This window comes from Megalops cyprinoides, chromosome 10, assembly GCF_013368585.1.
Source record: "Megalops cyprinoides isolate fMegCyp1 chromosome 10, fMegCyp1.pri, whole genome shotgun sequence".
Classification (NCBI taxonomy): Eukaryota; Metazoa; Chordata; class Actinopteri; order Elopiformes; family Megalopidae; genus Megalops; species Megalops cyprinoides.
In genome coordinates this window covers 25,747,056-25,767,743 of record NC_050592.1, presented here as the reverse complement: position 1 = coordinate 25,767,743, position 20,688 = coordinate 25,747,056, and the positions used below count along the sequence as shown (strand labels likewise).

Here is a 20,688-nt window from a genome sequence, read left to right as displayed (position 1 = left end):
TATTGGATCTCTCGCTAATTGGGTTATAAAATGCCTTTCCAGTACCCGCACGCATACCGCGACGAGTCAGTAGTAAGTACAACATCGTGCCTCCATAAAAGCCACCGGAGCCGGCAACTGCAAATTAAAATATCCATTTGCTTTGTTTCAACATCCCTCAGTGCTAAACCGGCCACATAGCCGGCTAGTTAGCTATCTGGGCGCGGTGTCAGAATCCTCGTTCAGATAAATGCTTGTCAATGCTGAATTATGGCTAATTCGGCTACTATACCAAGGGTTCAAGTTTAAAAAATTTTGTCTGTTTTGATATTTGTTGTCTAACGGTAACTAAACAGCGGGGCTAACTTGCTAGTTAACGCTAGCGAGGTAGCTCGCTATTTCGATTTTGCCGTATTTCAATGCTAGCTAAACGCACAAGCTACCTAGGTAGCTTCTGATGCAAGCGCTCAATCACATAAACCATTACTAATTTAGTTATGGAGCTAGCGGTCGAGTTCATAGTAACCCGGCAAAGCTGTGTTATTTTAAACCAAGTTGACTAGTTTTACCTAATCAAAGCCGATAACAGCATTCTAAGTTGAACATTTGTAAGCCGTGTCGTGTGGGTATGTTTGTGTGCCAATGGACATAGGATTGTATTTAAAATTTTTTGTATCTGACACGCCTTCTATTGTTGGTGCAACCTGACACAAGCCCTGAAACGGACAGAGCAGGCGCTGCAAAGATTCGCTGATCTACGTATGGTATGGATTGGCTACTGGTAGAGAAGAATCGTGCGTTTAACGCATCCACTTATTGTAAGGATCTACGCTTGCGTTTAACGGATGGCCTTGAACAAGCAGTCAGATGTGTGGAGCGTTGCCAGGCTGATTTAAAAATCTCAAGACAGCGTGACACACTTTCAGTCTGCCAAAAAAACCCCACACAAACATGACGTCATACAGTCAGATGTAAGCCAACCCTTTGCTTTGGAAAAAGCACAAAAATTCATGAAGGGGGTGTTTTCACTTGACACAATTTTTCAAACAAAAGAAAATCTGAAATGGCATCTTACCTGTAAGTCTGACAAGTCAGTGTGACATCTGTGACAATAAACCAACATGAAAATGCCAGACCTGTGTGCCCTCCTGCTTGGTTAGTTTCTGATCGTGTGGCCTCTTCCAGGTTGATGACTACCATGGTCAGAAGATACCTGACCCCTATAGCTGGCTGGAAGACCCTGACAGTGAAAAGACACAGGTGAGCCACGAGGCAGGTCTACTCTTGCCTTGACACCCAGTGGTGAATGGACTATTGGCGGGACTCCTGTCAGACTGGGTGGCTTTGTTTTGACTGGTGCTTTTGGGCGAACTGTGTTACAGGCTTTTGTGAATGCCCAGAACCAGGTGACTGTGCCTTTTCTGGAGGGCTGTGAGGTCCGGGACCTCTTCAAGGAGCGCATGACGGAGCTCTACGACTACCCGAAATACAGCTGCCCCTTTAAGAGAGGAAGCCGGTAAGGGGGCGGGGCGGGGCAGCGCTGGGGGGGGGGGGGGGGGTATAGTGGGACAAACAAAAGCAAGTAAGAATCAATTGGCAGGTTCAGAAGTCCTCAGGGGATGGATCTGCTTCTTCTAGAGCAGTCTGATCTAGGTGCATTTTCAGCTCGCAGTCTTTTATGGCTGGCTTTTCATAGTGTGATAATTTGGGAATTGATTGGTCAAAGGCCAAATCTGACCTGGTACCTAAGTCTGGGTCTGCACGCAGTTTCACCCAGTTTAGATGTTCTTCCATCATGTAAAGTTTAGATGACAGCTGTTAGATAGAGAAATAACGGTGCAAATTAAATTGTTTGTTGGCTCTGCAGTATAGTAAAATCTCCCACGACTGTGTATAACTGGGGTTGCCTCTAGATGGGGGTCAGTGAGGTCTGCCCAGGCTTCTTGATATCAGAGGATAATGATCATACCCTTCCCTTGGCCGTTTTGTCTTTGTAATTTAAACTATGGCCTGAAATTTCAGAAATACTTTTTCGAAAAAATGTGAATAGACATAAACTTTGTGACTAAAATGTGATGATTTTCCAAAACCGCCCTTGCTCTCAAACAGGTACTTCCATTTCTACAATACGGGCCTCCAGAACCAGAGTGTGATGTACGTCCAGCAGACGCTGGAGGCAGAGCCCACAGTCTTCCTGGACCCAAACACCTTTTCAGAGGATGGCACGGTGGCTTTGAGAGGTAGGAATAAAGCCAAGTTCCACTGTGGAGGACTGGACTGCCACGTTAGAGTATGGGTGGGCGGGTAATGTGCCAGAACCTGCTTTAGCTTTCACTGCCCATCAGTACGTTTTTTGTCCACAAGGTGGCACCATATAAGGCAAATGAGATAGTGTATGCCTTTTTTGGACAGTGTTTTCAAGAGCTTATAAAATGTGTTTTGTTTGAAATAACAAATATGAAGTTATATATCTCAGAATATTATAATAGGTAAATATACATTTTAAGACTGGAAAACCATTTTAGAAGCTGCTTAAAACCATGTCTACTCACCTCTTTTGCTTGGTAGTGCGATACTGTACGACACTAACCTTTTTCGAGGTGGTTGCCTTGTAATGCGCGATGCGTTGTCCGGGTGCGTCTCACTGCGCGTCTGTGTCTCCCAGGTTACGCGTTCTCGGAGGACGGCGAGTTCCTGGCCTACGGGATCAGCGCCAGCGGCTCTGACTGGGTGGAGATCCGCTTCCTGCGGGTGGAGGGGGCGGTGGAGCTGGAGGACAGGCTGGAGAGAGTCAAGTTCAGCTGCATGTCCTGGACCCACGACGGGAAGGGCCTCTTCTACAATTCGTACCCCACGCAGGAAGGCAAGAGCGACGGTGAGACGCTGCCTCGGACTGTTCATTTACGCTGGTTGACCGTCTCGGGTCATTTACGCCTTTTAGAACATCTCCCCAGTCACGGACACTGGTTGGCCAGCTCGCTGGTCTCTTACACCCTTTTACTATCTCTGTGGTCACTCAAACTGACCATTCATGCAGTCATTCATACCATTTGACCATCTCTGGTCATATGCGCCGCTTGACCATTGTGCCAGTCACTTGCTTTCACATGGTTTCTGTTCTGCTTCTTTTTCCTGAATGCTAAATTATAGTTATATTACCACTCAAAAGTTTGGACACATCTGATTAAGATAGTGGGAAACATGCATTCACAGATGTTTTGATCTAAAGATTTTTTGCATAAATGCTTGAAATTATTTATTATTTCCTAGGCAGCAACTTCACTATTTATATTTGTCTAAAAATGTTTTTACTTTTTAAAAATATTATTGGCCACTTTTGGTCACTGCAGGATTCCATTTGTGTTATTTCATAGTTTTGATGTCTTTACTATTCTAAAATGTGGGAATAGTAAAAATAAAGAAAAATTGTTCTATGGGAAGGAGTGTGCAGACTGGTACTGTATGTTTCAGAATTAAATTCCACCCTGCCCTTATCTTCAGCTCTGCAACCCAGCCACTTCACTTCATGAAATGAAGAAATAACTTCCCAGTGTGCATGCTTGTGTGTAGTATTGGCTTCAATTTAAGTTTGTGTGTCTGTTTGAAGTCATTCCTATGTGTTCACTTTTGTTGGATGTGTAGGCACGGAGACGTCCACAAATCTGCATCAGAAGCTCTATTACCACGTTTTGGGCACCCCCCAGTCACAGGACATCCTCTGTGCTGAGTTCCCCGACCACCCCAAGTGGATGAGTGGGGCTGAGGTAGGATAGCCGCCCCCAAATTGCAACACGTGCCACTCAATGTGGGCAGGGCAGTGAAAAAGTATGGCACGTCATCTCTATATCGGTGTACGTATTAGTTTTGATGTTTGTTCAAATATGTAATTTATATATATATATATGTATATATATATAAATATATAATATGTGCACGAGCACTTGTATGTATATAAATGTTATATATATTATAGATTATATATATTATATAATGTATAGAAATATACTAAATAATGGAAAGTAAAAGGATTCATGTTTTGAAATAACTAAATTGCAATTAAAGAGAACTCTACACATGTGCTTCATAATGGTGTCAAAGACCTTTTAAAATCGGCACTTAAATATGTGAGTATTTAAAGACATAAGAGCTCTATCGTTATTTGAAGTAGTTGGTGCCCAAATTGCAGGTGCTTCGGTCAGGAAAACGGCAAAATCACTTAACTGGTCATGGGAGACAGTGTCAAATATCAAAATGGCAGACATTAAAAACGGACAATCTGCATCAGGAAAGGGGAACAGTGGTTGCAAGTCGAAGCATGCCGATGGGCTTAGACAAGATACTTAACAGGATAGTTGCTAAAAAACCACACAACAAGGGCGTCTAAGATTACCGTAGAATCGAATGTACACCTCCCTGTCACAGTCTCAAGAAAATTTATTTTTGGTAGGACTGCTATTTGGAAACTGCTTCTAACCAAGGCCAGTGGCGCAACAAGTTATTATTATATTGGTTGTTGTTTTTGTTTATTTCGTCTACTTTGTCAGGTTTCGGATGACGGACGCTATGTGCTGCTGTCCATCCATGAGGGGTGTGACCCGGTGAACCGGCTGTGGTACTGCGACCTCCAGGACGTCCCCCAGGGGATCACAGGTAACACCAGTCAGAGGATAGCAAGCACCCGCTGCTCACCGCTCCTGCGTTCAGCAGGGCCTCTTCAGGACCAAAGAGCCTCACCCACACGGGAGTCCCATCCAGAATGCACACCATGGTGCAGTCTCAGTCCCCCAGAACTCTCTGAACAGACAGTTCCAGTGCTTGCAGTCCAGCTGTCCTCTTTGTCCTTGAGCATCCCCTCTCCCTTCCCTGTAACAGCTATTACCAAGCTAAGCCTGGCATTCGAGGGTGATGAAGTGAACCAATCTGTGGGTGAAGAGGTTCTGTCTTGTCCCTGCCGATGACGGAAGAAGAGTCACAGATGTATTTTGGGGTCGCTGGTTTCGGTCAATCAAGAGTTTTTTTTTTTTTCCTGCATTGCTTGGAACACCTGAGGACAGGGTGCACATGTTGTGTTTACCAAACGGACACTGACTTTGTCACGTAGGCTGTATTCCAAAGGCACCCCCTTTCGACCCTGCTGATCCCAGATCAGCCTCCACCAGCTGAGCTCACATCCCTTAATGCCGAACACAAATCGGAGATCAGCAGCAAAATGACGGGGTGTATTGGAGCGCAACCTGTACCGCTCTGGTTGTGAGCATTGGCAGTCGGCATTCGTTTAGCCATGCCTGTGCGCAGGGTAAAGTGCACTTGAGTGGAGCTCTTTTGGTTGTGCCTGATGGGTCTGATTGGAGCCCTTGTTGAGGCGCCTCAGAGTGTCGGAGATGAGGGCCTCGTTAATATTCATGCAGCCGTCAGAAACGCAATCAGAGGCCCCCGTAGATAATCTCTCAGATAATTAGCGCTCTGACTCAGTCCCACGCTCTAGACATGCGTGTCTTTGATTTTTTTGTTTGTACTGATTAAGGGTGTGTTTTTGTGATTATTCGAGTAGTCCCCCCCTCCCACCGCCCCCCTTTGCTCGATAAAGGCAGAACTGAGCTAATCAGGCTGGCCTCCTCCACTCTGGAAGACTCTCTATATTCTGAGCTGAGGGGAAGCATATTTGGTTGTTGTGTTGCCTTCCCAGGAGTACAGTAAATTTAATCAAAGTTACAATACAGTGTGATACAAACCCATCTATCCATGCGCTAAGGCACATTATACCATGTAAATAGCAGACACACATTGCACTGCTTGCTTGTTTTAACAAAAATGTTTCACTGACTTCTTTTTAATCCCAAAGGTGGCAGTGTTTGCTGTTACTGTTTCATGCAAGGCTGCCTCTCTCCCAGTGCCGCATAATCTGTCCTCAGGAGCAGGCAAATGTGTTTTTTTTTCCCCCCCACATGTCAAACATATCAAATAAGTCACAGTGTGCCTTCGTGCTGGTGAGATTACCGCTACAGAACCTCTGATTGGTGCAGATATCATGTCTGTTCCCCGAGGCTATTATCGAAGCATGCATGCTGTGCGCTCTCATGTGATTGGTCTGTGTTGTCTCCGTGACAGGGCTGTTGCCGTGGGTGAAGCTGATTGACAACTTCGACGCGGAGTACGAGTATGTGACGAACGAGGGGTCTGTCTTCACGTTTAAGACCAACCTCAACGCCCCGCGGTATCGCCTCATCACCATCGACTTTGCGCACCCTGACACGGCCAACTGGAAAGAGCTGATCCCCCAGCATGACAAGGATGTCATCGGTAAGATGGGAGACTCTGGTAATCCCTCTAAGGTTCTGTTGCTATTGTTGGCACACGTCACATCTTTATACTGCCCAGTTCAAATAAGGTGCCAGTACCAACCATGTGGAGTGCTTTGGAATGGAATTGCTTTCTGCTCAGTTCTTACACCAAAACTGTACACTGCTACCTTGACCACTGCTCCACACTGCTGCTCTGACCACTGCTCCACACTGCTGCCCTGACTGCTGCTCCACACTGCTGCTCTGACCACTGCTCCACACTGCTGCTCTGACCACTGCTCCACACTGCTGCTCTGACCACTGCTCCACACTGCTGTTCTGACCACTGCTCCACACTACTACTGCTGCTCCACACTGCTGCCCTGACCGCTGCTCCACACTGCTGCTCTGACCACTGCTCCACACCACTACTGCTGCTCCGCACTGCTGCCCTGACCGCTGCTCCACACTGCTGCTCTGACCGCTTCTCCACACCACTACTGCTGCTCCGCACTGCTGCCCTGACCGCTGCTCCACACTGCTGCCCTGACCGCTGCTCCACACTGCTGCCCTGACCGCTGCTCCACACTGCTGCTCTGACTGCTGCTCCACACTGCTGCCCTGACCGCTGCTCCACACTGCTGCCCTGACCGCTGCTCCACACTGCTGCCCTGACCACTGCTCCACACTGCTGCTCTATCCACCACTCCACACTGCTGCTCTGATCACTCCTCTACAACGCTGCTCTGATTACACTGAACACACTGCCTCTTGCCACCAGCTGTGTGTCCATGTGAGTGTGTGCGCTTCTGTGTGAGTATGTGTGAAACGTGTCAGCGTGTGTGCGCACAGATTCAGGCGTGTTGAAATGCTGGTCTGCATTGCGGAGGAGCGAGGGGGTCATCCGAGGTGGCTGTGCCTCTCCGTCAGCCACTCTGTCATTAACAGGTGGGCGAGTGTAGCCGCTGTCCCCGTCATCCGGCTTAACGGCCGGAGAAATGAATCTGCTACTGTGAATTAAGGGCCATTTTATGGAGTCGTGCGTGGCGGCTCGGTTGGAGTGCGCTTCGGTTTCGAGGAGGCAAATTCATTTCCTCAACTCCGGGACGGTGGGTGGGGGGGAGGTGGGGGTCCTACGTGGGAGGCAGGGACACTGCTGCTGTTCTGTCGGTGGGGGGGTAGATGGGGACCTCGTTGTAAATCTGGCCTTTGCGGATGCTGGGGGAGACAGTGATTTAGCGCCGTGCTCGGGAGAGCAGGACACGGGAGCGTGTGCGCGCAGAGAGAGTGATGAACTCCGCTTCCCGCTGATTTAGAGAGACTTCGCCCCACGCATCACTCACGCAGGCAGCCTCACTTTGTGAGCGTGGCCATGACGGGAGCCTTTTTTTTTTAATTTACTCGGAAATTAATGAAGTTTTCATTTCGGGCCCCCTGACAGAAAGGGGAGCATAAATAATTATGATGAAATCTGGGAGCTCTGTGCCGGGTTTAGTCATCTGTGTTCCCTGCCTGCTCCTGCTTCTCAAGTGAAATGATGGTCAGGGGAGAGAAGGCCGACAGGATGGTAACGTTAAAGCGTTATGAAGCGATGCATTCATGGATGTGACAGCAGACCGTCATAGGCATCTTACTCCATTTGTGTAATGCTGAGCCAAGCAAAGAGGGGAAAGACTTTACAGGGTACTAAACCCAATACCTGTCAGCGTTAGCATAAACACTCTGGCCTGTATTGACGCTAAACCACGTTTTGCATATAGATGCTTTTCAGCCCACTTTCTCATAAGGAACATGCCCAAGCGCCTTTAGCTGGAATTGCTCAAAAGCGCAAAGCTGAAAGATGATGTTCCCGTTAAATGTGATTCCATAACACAGTCCAGTAAATGTACTTTATCTCAATCTCACTTGCATCCTGTCAGGGGAAATGTTTGTGCCTCATTTCACATTTGATGCTGCAGGTGCTGTATCTTTATCACGATGTGCGCCCCATGGGCTGTTCCCTTACAAGTGACACCCGAAACTGAGCCAAGAGCCATTGATCTGTTAGTCTTGTCAAAGAAACCACAGTGCAAGATACAGATCGCTGTTGCTTTTCATTGCTCATGCGTTTATCTGTGAGATCGGAATCTCCCGGTTCTATCAGTGGCTTCCTGGAGTGGCACGTGTTTGTACGCGCTCCTCTTTGTCTGTGCTCTGTTCATCCAGCCTAATGGCTTCCACACCGCTACGCGATTTCAGCTGTCTGAGGTAAGAGCGGCATTAATTTACATTCAGCGCTGTCTTCCACACCATCGACTTCCTCTGCATCATCTGATCGCACGACTTTTGGGTTTGCTCGCAGTTGATTTTTTTTTTTTTTGACTTTTTTTGCCCTCCTATGGATCCGACCCAAAGCTGCTTAAGCTGTGCGCTGTCACGAGACACACTTTGCAAAAGTCTTAAATGAATTGTCCCCAACAGAATTTGGTCTGGGATGCGTCTTACACTTTCCCCACCTTAAATTTCCAAAATGTTATCAGTTTTTCCCCAGATAACTGAGAACCCACAGCCTCGCAGTGAATATCCGTGCCATATAGTGATAAGGTAAATGCACTGGTGCAGAGACAGTATGCAGGTGCCCTTCAAGGGGTGTGAACTGACATTTCTACTACAGACTCACATGGAGAGGCCTTTTGACATTGACGATGGAGTGAATATTTGCCCTCAACATCCCTTTCGGGGGAAAAAAAGGGCTGTTCACGCCGGAGAATAAATGTCTAGCGCCGAGACAGAGGGACAAGGTCAGATAAAGCCGCGCGACCGCTGCTCTCTCATTATGCGCGCGGCGCGAGAGTGTCTCCTTATCATCTCCCCTTTTGTGCAAGCGGCCCAGATTCCCCCCGCCAGCCTCTCTTCATTTCCCCTCTTTATAGACCCGAACGCTGATGGCCCGCTCCGATTCCCCCGCTCAGACGGAAACGCGGGCGGCCAGCGACAAAGCCGGCGACGCGTTCTCCGTCCGCGGGCGGCGCGGTGAGATCGTCTGCCGCTGATACGGGGGAAATGAGAACTGTCACTGTCCACCGTTGTGTGTTTGACCTGCGTCTCGTCCCCAATGGGGGGGGGGGGGACGCCTCATAATAAATACCTCTGTTTAACCGGAGCTGAAGGGAAGCGTCCTCTCCACTCCGAGTCTGATTGGTGACACTATTGTGTTTATATTGGACTGGCACGGAAAGGTAGTTTGGTAGAAAATGGTTTCTCGATGGGGCTGAAAGAAACGTGGCATTTTTTCTTTCAGGCAGTTAGGAAGGAGCCATGACCTTTTGTGAAAGTTGTCTAGCCAGCCAATTTCATCGCCTCTGCCTCTGATGCCTTTCCTATTGAGCTCTCACTGCTCTTTGGCTTATACTGCTGTTGCTCTGCCTTGAAGTTCATCTAAAGGCACATTACTGTGTCCCCTTATTGGTCAGGGCTGCTCTGCAAGTAATCACATCAGACAGAGCCGAGAATATCAGAATGAAGTTGGTGACAATAGTCTGTAAACATTTTAAGGGGAGCGTCATTAGATTTCTTTGAATGAAAAATGGAACATTGTTGCTTCAGTTTTTCAGTTGCTTTAAGTCTAAGAAGCATAAGGAGTGTATGAATTTGACTCAGTTGCTGTCTCTCTGTCTTCCTCCCCCTCTCTCTTGGTCTTCATCGTTGCTAGTTTTTGCCACCTGCTCGTACGCCACCTGCCTCTTCGTCTGCTTCCTGCATGACGTGAAGAACGTGCTGAAGATGTACCGGCTGGAGACCGGGGTGGAGCTCCGCACCTTCCCCTTGGACGTCGGCTCCGTGGTGGGCTTCACCGGGCGCAAGAAGGACTCGGAAATCTTCTACTGCTTCACCTCTTTCCTCTCTCCAGGTATGGGAAGCGGCATTCTGTATCATATGAAATGCATTCACATACTGTTTTAACCAAAATCAACCAATCCACCTGAAAAAACTGCCTACATATACACACCAAGAAGGTCAAAACAGACAGTTCATGGTCTGATCTCCATTACCATTCCAAAACGGACAGATCATGACCAAATTAGTCCATATGGAAAGGCCAAAATCTTAACTTCTAAATTAGAACAACACGATAACTTGGATAGAGCATCCTGATACCCATGTTTGTGGATGGACCGACACGCCTGTGCCGGGCTGTTTAAAGCCCTGGAAATGGCTGTCCCACTGGTCTGTCTCCTCTCAGACCTCCTGATGGAGAGACGCCCGTCATGCGCACCGTGATGAGTTACCCAGTGGTGTGTGAAAATCTCTCCTCTCATGTTTCAGGAAATGGGCATAAAGAGAGATCGCCTCAGGGGGAAAAAAGTGTCAGCACTGCGAGGCCGTTTACCCAGTGATCCGAACTGCCTCCCCTCTCTCGCCTTTTCTCTCATTCTCTCTCTCATCCTCTGCTATCTGTCTCTCTCATTTTCTCTCTCTTTCTGTCTCTCTCAATTCTCTTCTTTCTGTCTGTCTCTCTCTCATTATTCTCTTTTTTCTGTCTCTCTTTCTCATTCTCTTTTCTGTCTAATTCTGTCACTCTCCTTTCTCATTCTGTTTCACATTAAAAGGCTTTATCGCCATGACTTGTCAAAACGTAATGTTGCCAAAGAAGTTAACACTTAACATATTTACAGTGTTTAGCTTAAAAGTAGAAAAGTAGAAATAGTAAATTAGCCAGTATCAATAGTAACAAGAAAAATACAAATAATAACAAAACTAAAACACTGATCTCTTTCTCTCTCTGTTTCTTTCTCCCCGGACCACATTGAACAAGCAGCTTTTAAGAATGTTTATCTGCCTGTAAATATGAATAATCTTGACACCACTAGACTCTGATAATGTAATCCTTTCACTCTCTGTGCTGCCACATGTGATTTAAAATAGGGGTCACTTTGCTGAAGGCTTTTTGAGTTGAGGTGTCTTATACTTACTGATTACAAAGCTGAGAACTGGCTGGTGTCCTTCTTAGTCTCTGAGGACAATGATGATGGGGTACTCTGTCGTCCTCCCTCTCCCTCCATAGAAAATCAGACAGGACAAACCCCTTCACCCTCCCCCCCACCCATTCCAAAAAAAAAAAATTAGGCCCCTACTTCATCCTACAGACAGTGTGGCTAACAGGCCACCGTGAATGTGATTCACCTCCCTGACGGCGCAACATAGTGGTTCAGATGTGTCACAAAACGAGGCTGACATTTTTGTGTTGGATACATATTTCTCCCCCCTCCAATTAGGCTGTTACAGATCCGGCGCTGATGGGGGGGAGAGGGGAAAGCGGGAATTCCGGGTGATGGAACTACACCCCTGTGCGGCTTCGTGTTTTCTGACGGACTGTGGTCACAACAACAGCAGAAACAGGAGAGGGAGGGCCGGGTTACATTTATTCACTTGGCAGTTTAACAAGGCACACACGGGCACCGCGTCACCTCCGCGTCTCCCCCTCCTTCCCGCTCAAGCCCGTCCGGCGTCTGCCTGTGACAGCGCATCTCGTACCTGCAGCGGGTGTCCTCCCGCCCGGCCGCGGATCCTGCGAGACTTCCCCCCTCCCTCCCGCTCTCTCTCTCTCTCTCCCGCCTGAGTCCGGCTCTCCTGAAGCGCTGCAGGCTGTCATAGTCAATTTGTGCAGGCCGGGAAGCGCAGCCTGTCCCCCTCGGAGACCCGTCCACGCTCATTTGTTCGCATCTAATTAAAAACGCATCCTCAGGAACAGAGAAGGCTCTGTCAAACCCGCTGCGGAGGAATCCTGCCCCTTTCCCTTTTTAATGAAGTTTCCTCCTCACGCTCTCCACTTCAAGGCAAAGCTAAATCGCAGGAGGCAGAATAAATCTTGTGCACTTTAAACTTCGGACACATGACATTTTCATACCTGATAGTGTCCTCTAACGGAAAATAGCCCGAGGCGCTGAGTGTCTCATCGTCTCCTTGTAGCCGGTCGTATTTGCGGCGGAGCGTGACACGTTTGGCGGTGATTCAGCCAGAGTTGAGACTGAGGTTGAGAGCAGGAGTGCGTTTTAGGAGTGCGGTTTCCTCACTGGGCCTTGGTGTAGTCTGGCCTTCACCCGGCAATCACCCTGGCCTGTAGGGTGCTCCAGTGTTTGGTGTCTTAGGTGACTTAGGGCCAGAGCGGGGTGTTTTTTGGCTTAGCTTGATGCGCCAGAGTGTGTCCCAATGTTTGCTACAGTTGAATCTTCTGCCATAGCTTGTAGCCTGTGTTCAGACATCATGGAGCCATCTTCACCCTGTCTCCTCTCTCCAGCATGTGTGTGGTTAGGATAAGGGCTACATCACAATGAATCACTAACCAGAAGGTAGCGGAAAGAAAACTTGGGGGCAACCTTGAATGTGACAGAGACGGTGGTGATTAGTGTGATGGAGTCTGGGCAAGGAGACCAGTATTCAGCATTTGTTGGAGATTACATAATTTAATTCTCATTTGGTAAATGTCGTTTGCTTTCAATGGGATGCCAGTTGTCAGTGTTTTGTATGGGGCCCACCACGACCGGGGTGAGTTCATCCTTGGCCATCTTGGTTTGCTTCATGCCACAAGATTTGTTTGTTTTTTTTTTTTTTGTTTTTTTTTTTCCATTTAATTAGGTTTGGCTGGCTATTCCCATTACAGCCATTTAAATTAAATTGTTTCGAGACTGGGGTTTCTCCTCCATAACATCCTAGTGAGCTCTCACACATGTTCCCAACTCAGCGGTGATGGGAGTCATCTCTCTGACACTTCTATTAACTGTTGGGCTCCCGCTCACTGTGGAATGGAGTCAGAACGGCTCTATTAGCAGGCCCCTGGGGACAGTACGACTTGTCACCAGAAAACACGAGTCGTGGTATGTCACATTTACAGTAATGTGGAGACACACCTGTCAGCACTGGGACATTTGAGCTGACTAAACAGCCAATATGTAGAGCCCCTTTTATATGTTTAAATTCAGATGGAGGACGGAGCCCAGAGTAGGGACGGGCAGCGGGCTGGGCTCAAGACTTCTGTGGGGGGAGAGAGGAGAGTTGCCGGCTCAAATCCCGCGGGTGACCGCAGCAGCTGTGCCCTTCAGCCGTACCTCTCGGTGGCGGTTATGGTTTAAAAGTAGAACATGCAGCTGCTGGGAGAGGTCTCAGGGTTGTCATTGGGATTGATGAATAATTGTCTCTCCTCCTGTGGCTGGCTGGCCGGAGGTCTGAACGCCCTGCTGAGGGGGGGGGGGGGTCTTCCCCAGGCTGCGTTCTCATTTTTTCTCTTCACCTTCACCCCTCCCTCTCCCCCCTCCCCATCCCTCTCTCCATCTGTCCTTCCCAGCCATCATCTATCACTGCGACCTCACCAAGGAGCCGCTGGAGCCGCACGTGTTCCGCGAAGTCACCGTCAAAGGGTTCAACCCCGGCGACTACCAGACGACACAGGTACAAAATGCTGTGTCCCCTCACTGCGCCTGCCCCTGTGCTGCTTCTCATTAGGAGCACTGCTGAATCCAAACGCCAGTTGCCCTATGCTCTACAATACATGCATCTGCTGATCCCTGTGTGTGCGTGCGTGCATGCATGTGTGTGCGTGCGTGCGTGCGTGCGTGCGTGCGTGCGTGTGTGTGTGCGTGCATGCGTGTGCTTACATGCGTGTGTGTGCGTGTGTGTGCATTTGCATGCTGGGATTGGAATGGCTCTTCTAATGCATAGCAGTTCCCAGATGTGAGTGAGTGGACTGAATGGAAGCCTGCTGTTGGTAGATTCCTCTCAGTACCCTAACTGTGATTTCAGCTGTGGATGCATAAATGTAACACAGGTGTATGGGAATGCAGGTGTGAGAACTGGTGTAGGTGCAGATGCATAACTGTGTAAATGTAATTGTGTGGCTATAGATGTTGGTGTGTAACTGTAGAAAAAAGGCATGTAAATTGTAGTGTCTGCAAATACTGGCGGTGGACGTGTGCGTTTTAAGAGCACCTGGCATGACTGTTGGTGGACGTGTGTGATTTTAGGGATGGGTATATGACTGTAGGTGGAGGTGTGTGATTTTAGGGATGGGTATATGACTGTAGGTGGAGGTGTGTGGCTTTAGGGATGGGTATAAGACAGGTATAAGAGAGGAGTTGTGGATGCGTGTAGGCGCATAGCTAGATGATGCTAATGAGCAGCTACAAGCTCAGGATTGTGTGCACCGGCAGGTGAGCTCGGTGCGGTTTGGTGAAATGCAGTCCAGTATTTGAAGGGTAAATAAGCTGGAGGGGGGCCGTGTTTCCGCCCTTTTTAAAATCCACTCCCAGCACTTGGCCCAGCAGTGGTTTCATTAGTTTGCACTGGCCAAGGGCTTTCTTCTCTGGGGAGGAGCTAAGAATAACTGTGACCAAGGCCCTGACAGGGAGGTGCTCCTTAGAAAGAGAGGAATTAGATTGGTCTGTCACACACACTGCCTCCCACCCAGAGCAGACCAGCACAAACACCCTGCCTAATTGGCTCTTTGTCATAGGACCAGATGTGTGCGGGAAGGGGGGAGGGCAAGGTAGCTCTCGGCACAGGGTTGTCATTCCTTGTTTTTTTAGCCCTACTTTTCCTCTCCGCTGTCCTGCTCCTCTTTCTCTCTTTCCTCTCTCTCTCTCTGCTATGGAGGCTGTTTCATCGCCCCAGAGCTGGCCTTCCGTCAGCAGATTAATGAGAAAAGCAGCCTCCCTGCTGCCAGAGCCACTGACACACGGCCAGGACCGAGAGCGATTCCTGGATACAGCCACACACACGCACGCGCCTGCAGTTTCCTTCAGCCTCTCATACTTCAACACCTCAGACGTCCAAGAAATGTGCTGATATACACTGGGCTGGAACTGTGATCCCTGAACTGTAAACACACAGACACATGGCCTTTAGTGTCTGGGTGTCTGTTTGAGAGAGTTTTGTACAATGTATGTACCTTTATGTGTGAGTGTGATTAGGGAGCAGGTATGATTGGCCATGTGTAGAGGCCTTCTGCTCCTCGGAAAGTGGAGGGAGTCTGAATCTATAAATAAATGAGCAGTAGAGAGTCCGATAGCCCCTGTGTGTGTGTGTGTGTGTGTGTGTGTGTGTGTGTGTGTGTGTGTGTGTTCGTTCACACGTGTGCTAGCAGTTGTTCACATGTGTGTGCCTGTGTGTGTGTGCATGCCCGCATATGTGTGTGTGGACACGTGCCTGATTTTTTTTGTGTGTGTGCAGGCATTTTTGTGTGTCTGTCTGTCTGTCTGTTCCTGTGTCTGCCTACGTGCTTTTTTTGTGTGTGTGCTGCAGCTCATGGCTGTGACATTTCCCCACATGAAAGGTCCGGACATCGCGGAAGTCCACGGGGAGTTTGCCCCTATTCTCATCAATATTAAATGAAAACAGTGGATTGTGGAATAGGGAAAGCATACAACAGAGCCAGGGGAACTTGTTAATTACTGTGGAAGCGGAGAAGTCATTAACCACATTCTGCCAGTCAAACTGCGGATGATGGCTCAGGGATTTCTGCGGTTACTCAGGAGACGACACTGAATGCTGCTCGTCATTCTACAGACCTGAGTCACCAACACAGTGGAGGGTGGGGCTTGGGCTTTTGGAGGGGTGGAGTTGATCGGCTGTGTTGGCAGGCCACTTATATGAACTCATTTTACCACAGCCATGTAGTATTGGGTGGAATTTACTGCAATTACTGCAGCGGTAATTCTGGAGCAAATGTTACTGCTAAACGGTGATCCCTGTTCCCCTTATTCCTTCCTCCTATCTGTTTCTTGCTCTCTCTGGTTTCTTTTCCCTCCTCTGTCTCTCTGTCTGAATCAAGGGTCAGAAATGACATGCTTTCTGTGTGTTGTCCTGTGCTTCGCTGGCAAAGCCAGTCCCACCGCTAAATCAATGATCTGCTGGATATGCTGGTCTGCATGTCTGTCAGTGCACATGGTAGTGCATATTTTCTGTGTAAAATGGCCCCTCCTGGTCATTAACATCCAAGCAGTCAGATCAGATACTCTCCACCGTTGTAGTCGGTAGGTATTACCAGCGTTTGATTGGATCCAAGTGACAGTTCTGTGTTTGTGTGTGCTCTGTAGGTGTTCTACCCTAGTCCAGATGGCACACAAATCCCCATGTTCATCGTTCACAAGAAGGGCATCAAACTGGATGGCTCCCACCCTGCATTCCTCTATGGATATGGAGGATTCAACATATCCATCACACCTAGCTACAGGTAGGGCCTGATCACACCTGAGCGCACACATGCTGGGCCAGATCAGACATAGCTACATGTAAGGCCTGATCACATGTAACTACAGCTAAAAGTAGTCACATTACATAAGACTGGACCACAGCTAGCTACAATTAAGACCTAACACACACCTAATCACAGCTACTAAAAAGTGGGACAGCAGCATGATGTGTAGTTGTAGGGAGTTGAAATCATAACCCAAAAGCTGCTTGTTCAGTTCCTACATGGGCCACTGCTACATACTTTGGCAAGGTACTTAACCTGAACCTCCATATCTGTCTGTGAGCTACATAAATTGCACTGTATAAGAACAAATTTAATGTCATGGTGACCTGATCATTTAGCCACAAAGAAGAAGACCTGTGCCACTGCATGTAATTACAGGAAGAACTTGCCAAATTACTGTGGCATGAAGTCTATCTAAAACTTTAGTTTTAGTCCTGTCCTCAATCTCTCAGTTAGGTATAGTTTTTGGCAGACCAGGAAAAACACAAAGTCACCTTGACTGCCCGCTAACTCTTAAGGGGAAAACCGGTGTGTTATTTTTGACCACTGAAACCCTGTGCTTTAGAAGTGTTTGAAAGGAGCAATTTGTCTCTGGTTCACAGAGCAGTCTGTTACTATCATCCACAGAGAATGGAGTGCACCGCATCTCAAATTAATATTCACAGTTCTCACCCAGTGAGGCACGCTGCTCTCATTTTTCATATCAAGTCCTGATGGGTGTTCCTCGCCACTGCAGTGTATTTGATGAATGTGTTGGGATTTTGTTTCTCTGAAGAGAGTAAATATTAAGAGGTGTTATGCACTGGAGGTGCTGACACCATTCAGGTGATGCTGGACACTGGACGTAGGCTTGCATTTCTGAGCTAGTGATGAATGCCACCACTCTACACAGCACATGTTTCCTTGGTGAATACTGAAGGAGCCGTTCTGCCTTATTGACTAATAAAATTCCTGACTTGTAAGGTTCAAATGACCTTTTGTTGTGCTCACGCTGCAAAGAGCAGATCAGCTAGCTGCTACCTCCACATTAGATTTTGTTCCATTTTTTCCCAGTAAGTAATTGGGTTAATTGCTGAGAAAAGGGTGGCCTTTTTGCAACAGAAAACAATTTTTATTCTCCTCCTTTTTCCCAAAAGGCACAGATGTCATTAACAAATTGCTGGCTTGCTTCTGCTATTTTTGTGGGAGGCCATGTACTTTGCTGTCAGTGTAAACAGCTATACTCTGCACTCTCACTCACTCACTCTGGTCTCAGTGTGAACTGTTAAACAGTCTTCACTGTAGGTGTTGGTGCAGAGCAGTTTATTCTGGTCTCAGTCAACAGCTGTACTCTCTGGTGACTTTTCAGTGTTTCTCGGCTCATCTTTGTGAGACACCTGGGTGGAGTCTTGGCAGTAGCTAACATCCGTGGAGGAGGAGAATACGGAGAAACCTGGCACAAAGGTAACATGCACACACATGTCACACAGAGGTAAGGAGTTCATAATGCCATAAGAGGAACATTGGCATCATTGTGGAAGTGGAGGTGCTGTGTGTCGCCAGAATAAGGGTGAGATGAGCATGTGTTCCAGGTTGGCCTTACAGGTGATACAGGCTTAACAGGCTGTCATTCTGTCTGTCTGTCTGCAGGGGGAATGTTGGCTAACAAACAGAACTGCTTCACGGATTTCCAGTGTGCAGCTGAATACCTCATCAAAGAGGGATACACCTCCCCCTCCAAACTCACCATCAACGGCGGCTCCAACGGAGGCCTGCTCGTAGGTACGTCGATGGGTCCATCACTACAGCGTTTACAACTCATGTGGAAAAGGTACTTCCAGGCCCAGTGCTGACTGAACTGACACAGTGTAATGACGTAATTTATCTTTTCCCCTCGTCTCTCTCCCCTTTTTTGTGCCTTTCTTCTCTCTCACCCCCTTTTCTCTGACTTCTCCTTCCCATTCTGTCTATCCACGGCTCTGCCCCTCCCACTCTCGTTCTCGCTCGTACTCCCCTTCTCTCCCACTCTGTATCCCTGCAGCTGCTTGTGTGAACCAGCGCCCGGACCTCTTTGGCTGTGCGGTGGCACAGGTGGGAGTAATGGACATGCTCAAATTCCACAAGTTCACCATCGGCCACGCCTGGACCACCGACTTCGGCTGCTCCGAGATCAAGGAACAGTTCGACTGGCTCATCAAGTGAGTCTGTCTCGCCAGATGGACTCGAAAGTGAATTACAATGAATGATAATATGTTCTGACACCCTTATAAAGAAAGCCAAAGTCCTGGAATCATTACAGCCTTAATAAGGTTTCTGAAATTTGCTTCCAAGTGATTTAGGCAAATCTAAAATTGATTCCGCTTAGAAAACAATCATCTGCAGTCTCTTTCGACCGACTTCATTTAGCAAAAACAGATTTGAAGCCTCTGAGGGTTTTGCTGAAGAACTAGTTGATTGAGTCTGTTAAGTTTCATGCATATCCTACTTTTTCAGAGGAATTCTACAGAGATTAAAACGTGACACAGAGCGCTGTCTATATGCGTGTGCGCGCATATGTGCTTGAGTGTTTTTGTGAGAGTTTGTTTTTCACGCCCCCGCCAGTGACGCTCATTCGGGCCCTCTCCTCTCCCAGGTACTCCCCGCTCCACAACATCCAGGTCCCACAAGGCGACGGCGTCCAGTACCCGGCGATCCTCCTGCTCACCGGCGACCACGACGATCGCGTGGTGCCGCTGCACTCTCTGAAGTACATTGCCACGCTGCAGCACATGGTGGGCCGCTCCCCGAAGCAGACCAACCCCCTCTTCATCTACGTGGACACCAAGTCGGGCCACGGAGCGGGCAAGCCCACCAGCAAGGTCATCCAGGAGGTGGCGGACACATACGCCTTCATCGCCCGCTGTCTCAGCATCCCCTGGGTCAAATAAGAGCTCTGTCCCTCTGCTCTGTTTGTGTCCTCCACTGTCTTTCTCCACACCTGACTCTCCTCCATCCGTCTCCACCCCTCTCCACTGTTCCTCCCTCCTTTTCTGTCCCACTATTCTTCCTTTCCGTCTCTCTGTCTTTCTCTCTCTCCCTCTCTCACAGGCACAGAAACGGTTTGGGTTGCAGTTAGACATCACAGTTGGACACTCATTCAGGACTTCATCTCAGTCCCTGCTTTTCCTCCTAATCGAAAATTGGGTCCCATTGTAAAGTTAGAGTTCTGCCTCTTCATTGTTGTTGACATTTCTCTTGTCCCAGTTAACGAGCAGAAGCGCTCCTCTGAAGCAGGGCGGAGACCCAGGTCTCCTCACCCAGACCTTGTGACCTCTCCTAGCATATTGCTCATGCGCCCAGCATGTCCATTTCATTGCCTCACACTGTGCTCTTACTGGCATACCTCTCTGCCTCAGCACCGTAAGCAGTGTTTCATTGTAGAATCCCACCTAGATTTCTTTCAGACATGTGTGTCTGCACATGTTAAATGATATAGATGCATGTTACAGCCAGATAAAATGCAACGCTAACGCTACGCCAGCCACTGCCTGAGGGTCAGTGTCTGAGAGGTCACTGCATACGGACGGTATTTATTTATCATTAAACAAAGGCACAGAAAGCTTGTTGTTCGGTGATCGTTTCAACCAGAGAGTAAATGAGCTCTTAACTCTCACAGTGTCCTGCGTGCGTGCGTGCGTGCGTGCGTGCGTGCGTGCGTGCGTGCATGCGTGTGGGTGTGTGTGTGGGTGTGTGTGTGTGTGTGTGTGGGTGTGTGTGTCGGTGTGTGTGTGTGCGCGTGCGTGCAAGCGTGCGCGCGCGCGCGTGTGTGTGTGTGTGTATGTGTATGTGTGTGTATGTATGCATGTATGTATGTATGTGAGAGAGAGTTGCAATCATATCTTAGCAGCCTGATTTCTGATGTTAAGGTTCTACCTCTGAACATATACTGTTTGTTTACCTGTAAAGGGAAATATACTACACCACAACAATAAAAACATTGCATTTTAAACAGCACATGTTTTCACTGTAATTATATATTGTTCCTAGTTTGAATATAATTTAATCCCTATAGCACAAAATATTATTAGAGATATTTACAAGGATTTTTGTGTGTTCTCTTGACCTGCTGATTTCCAGTTCTTTTCTGTATTTGAACATTTTCGACGGTGCAGGTTCACAGTGTGATTATTGTAACAAATCCTTCGAGTCTTGGTATTGCCGCTTTTAATGGGCTTTGATCAT

General features: G+C 48.1%; 1 protein-coding gene across 1 annotated transcript; it reads left to right on the top strand.

Annotated features, from left to right (window-relative positions):
- The first annotated feature begins 27 nt into the window (after positions 1-27).
- On the top strand, positions 28-20,100 carry LOC118784596 (prolyl endopeptidase). The gene is made up of 15 exons (XM_036538913.1): positions 28-72; positions 1,165-1,239; positions 1,362-1,495; positions 2,089-2,219; positions 2,645-2,854; positions 3,622-3,743; positions 4,524-4,629; positions 6,088-6,279; positions 9,952-10,149; positions 13,582-13,685; positions 16,328-16,464; positions 17,837-17,931; positions 18,118-18,249; positions 18,509-18,665; positions 19,100-20,100. The coding sequence occupies exons 1-15, from the start codon at positions 31-33 to the stop codon at positions 19,392-19,394; spliced, it is 2,130 nt and encodes a 709-aa protein (XP_036394806.1). The 5' UTR covers positions 28-30; the 3' UTR covers positions 19,395-20,100.
- The last annotated feature ends 588 nt before the right edge of the window (positions 20,101-20,688 follow it).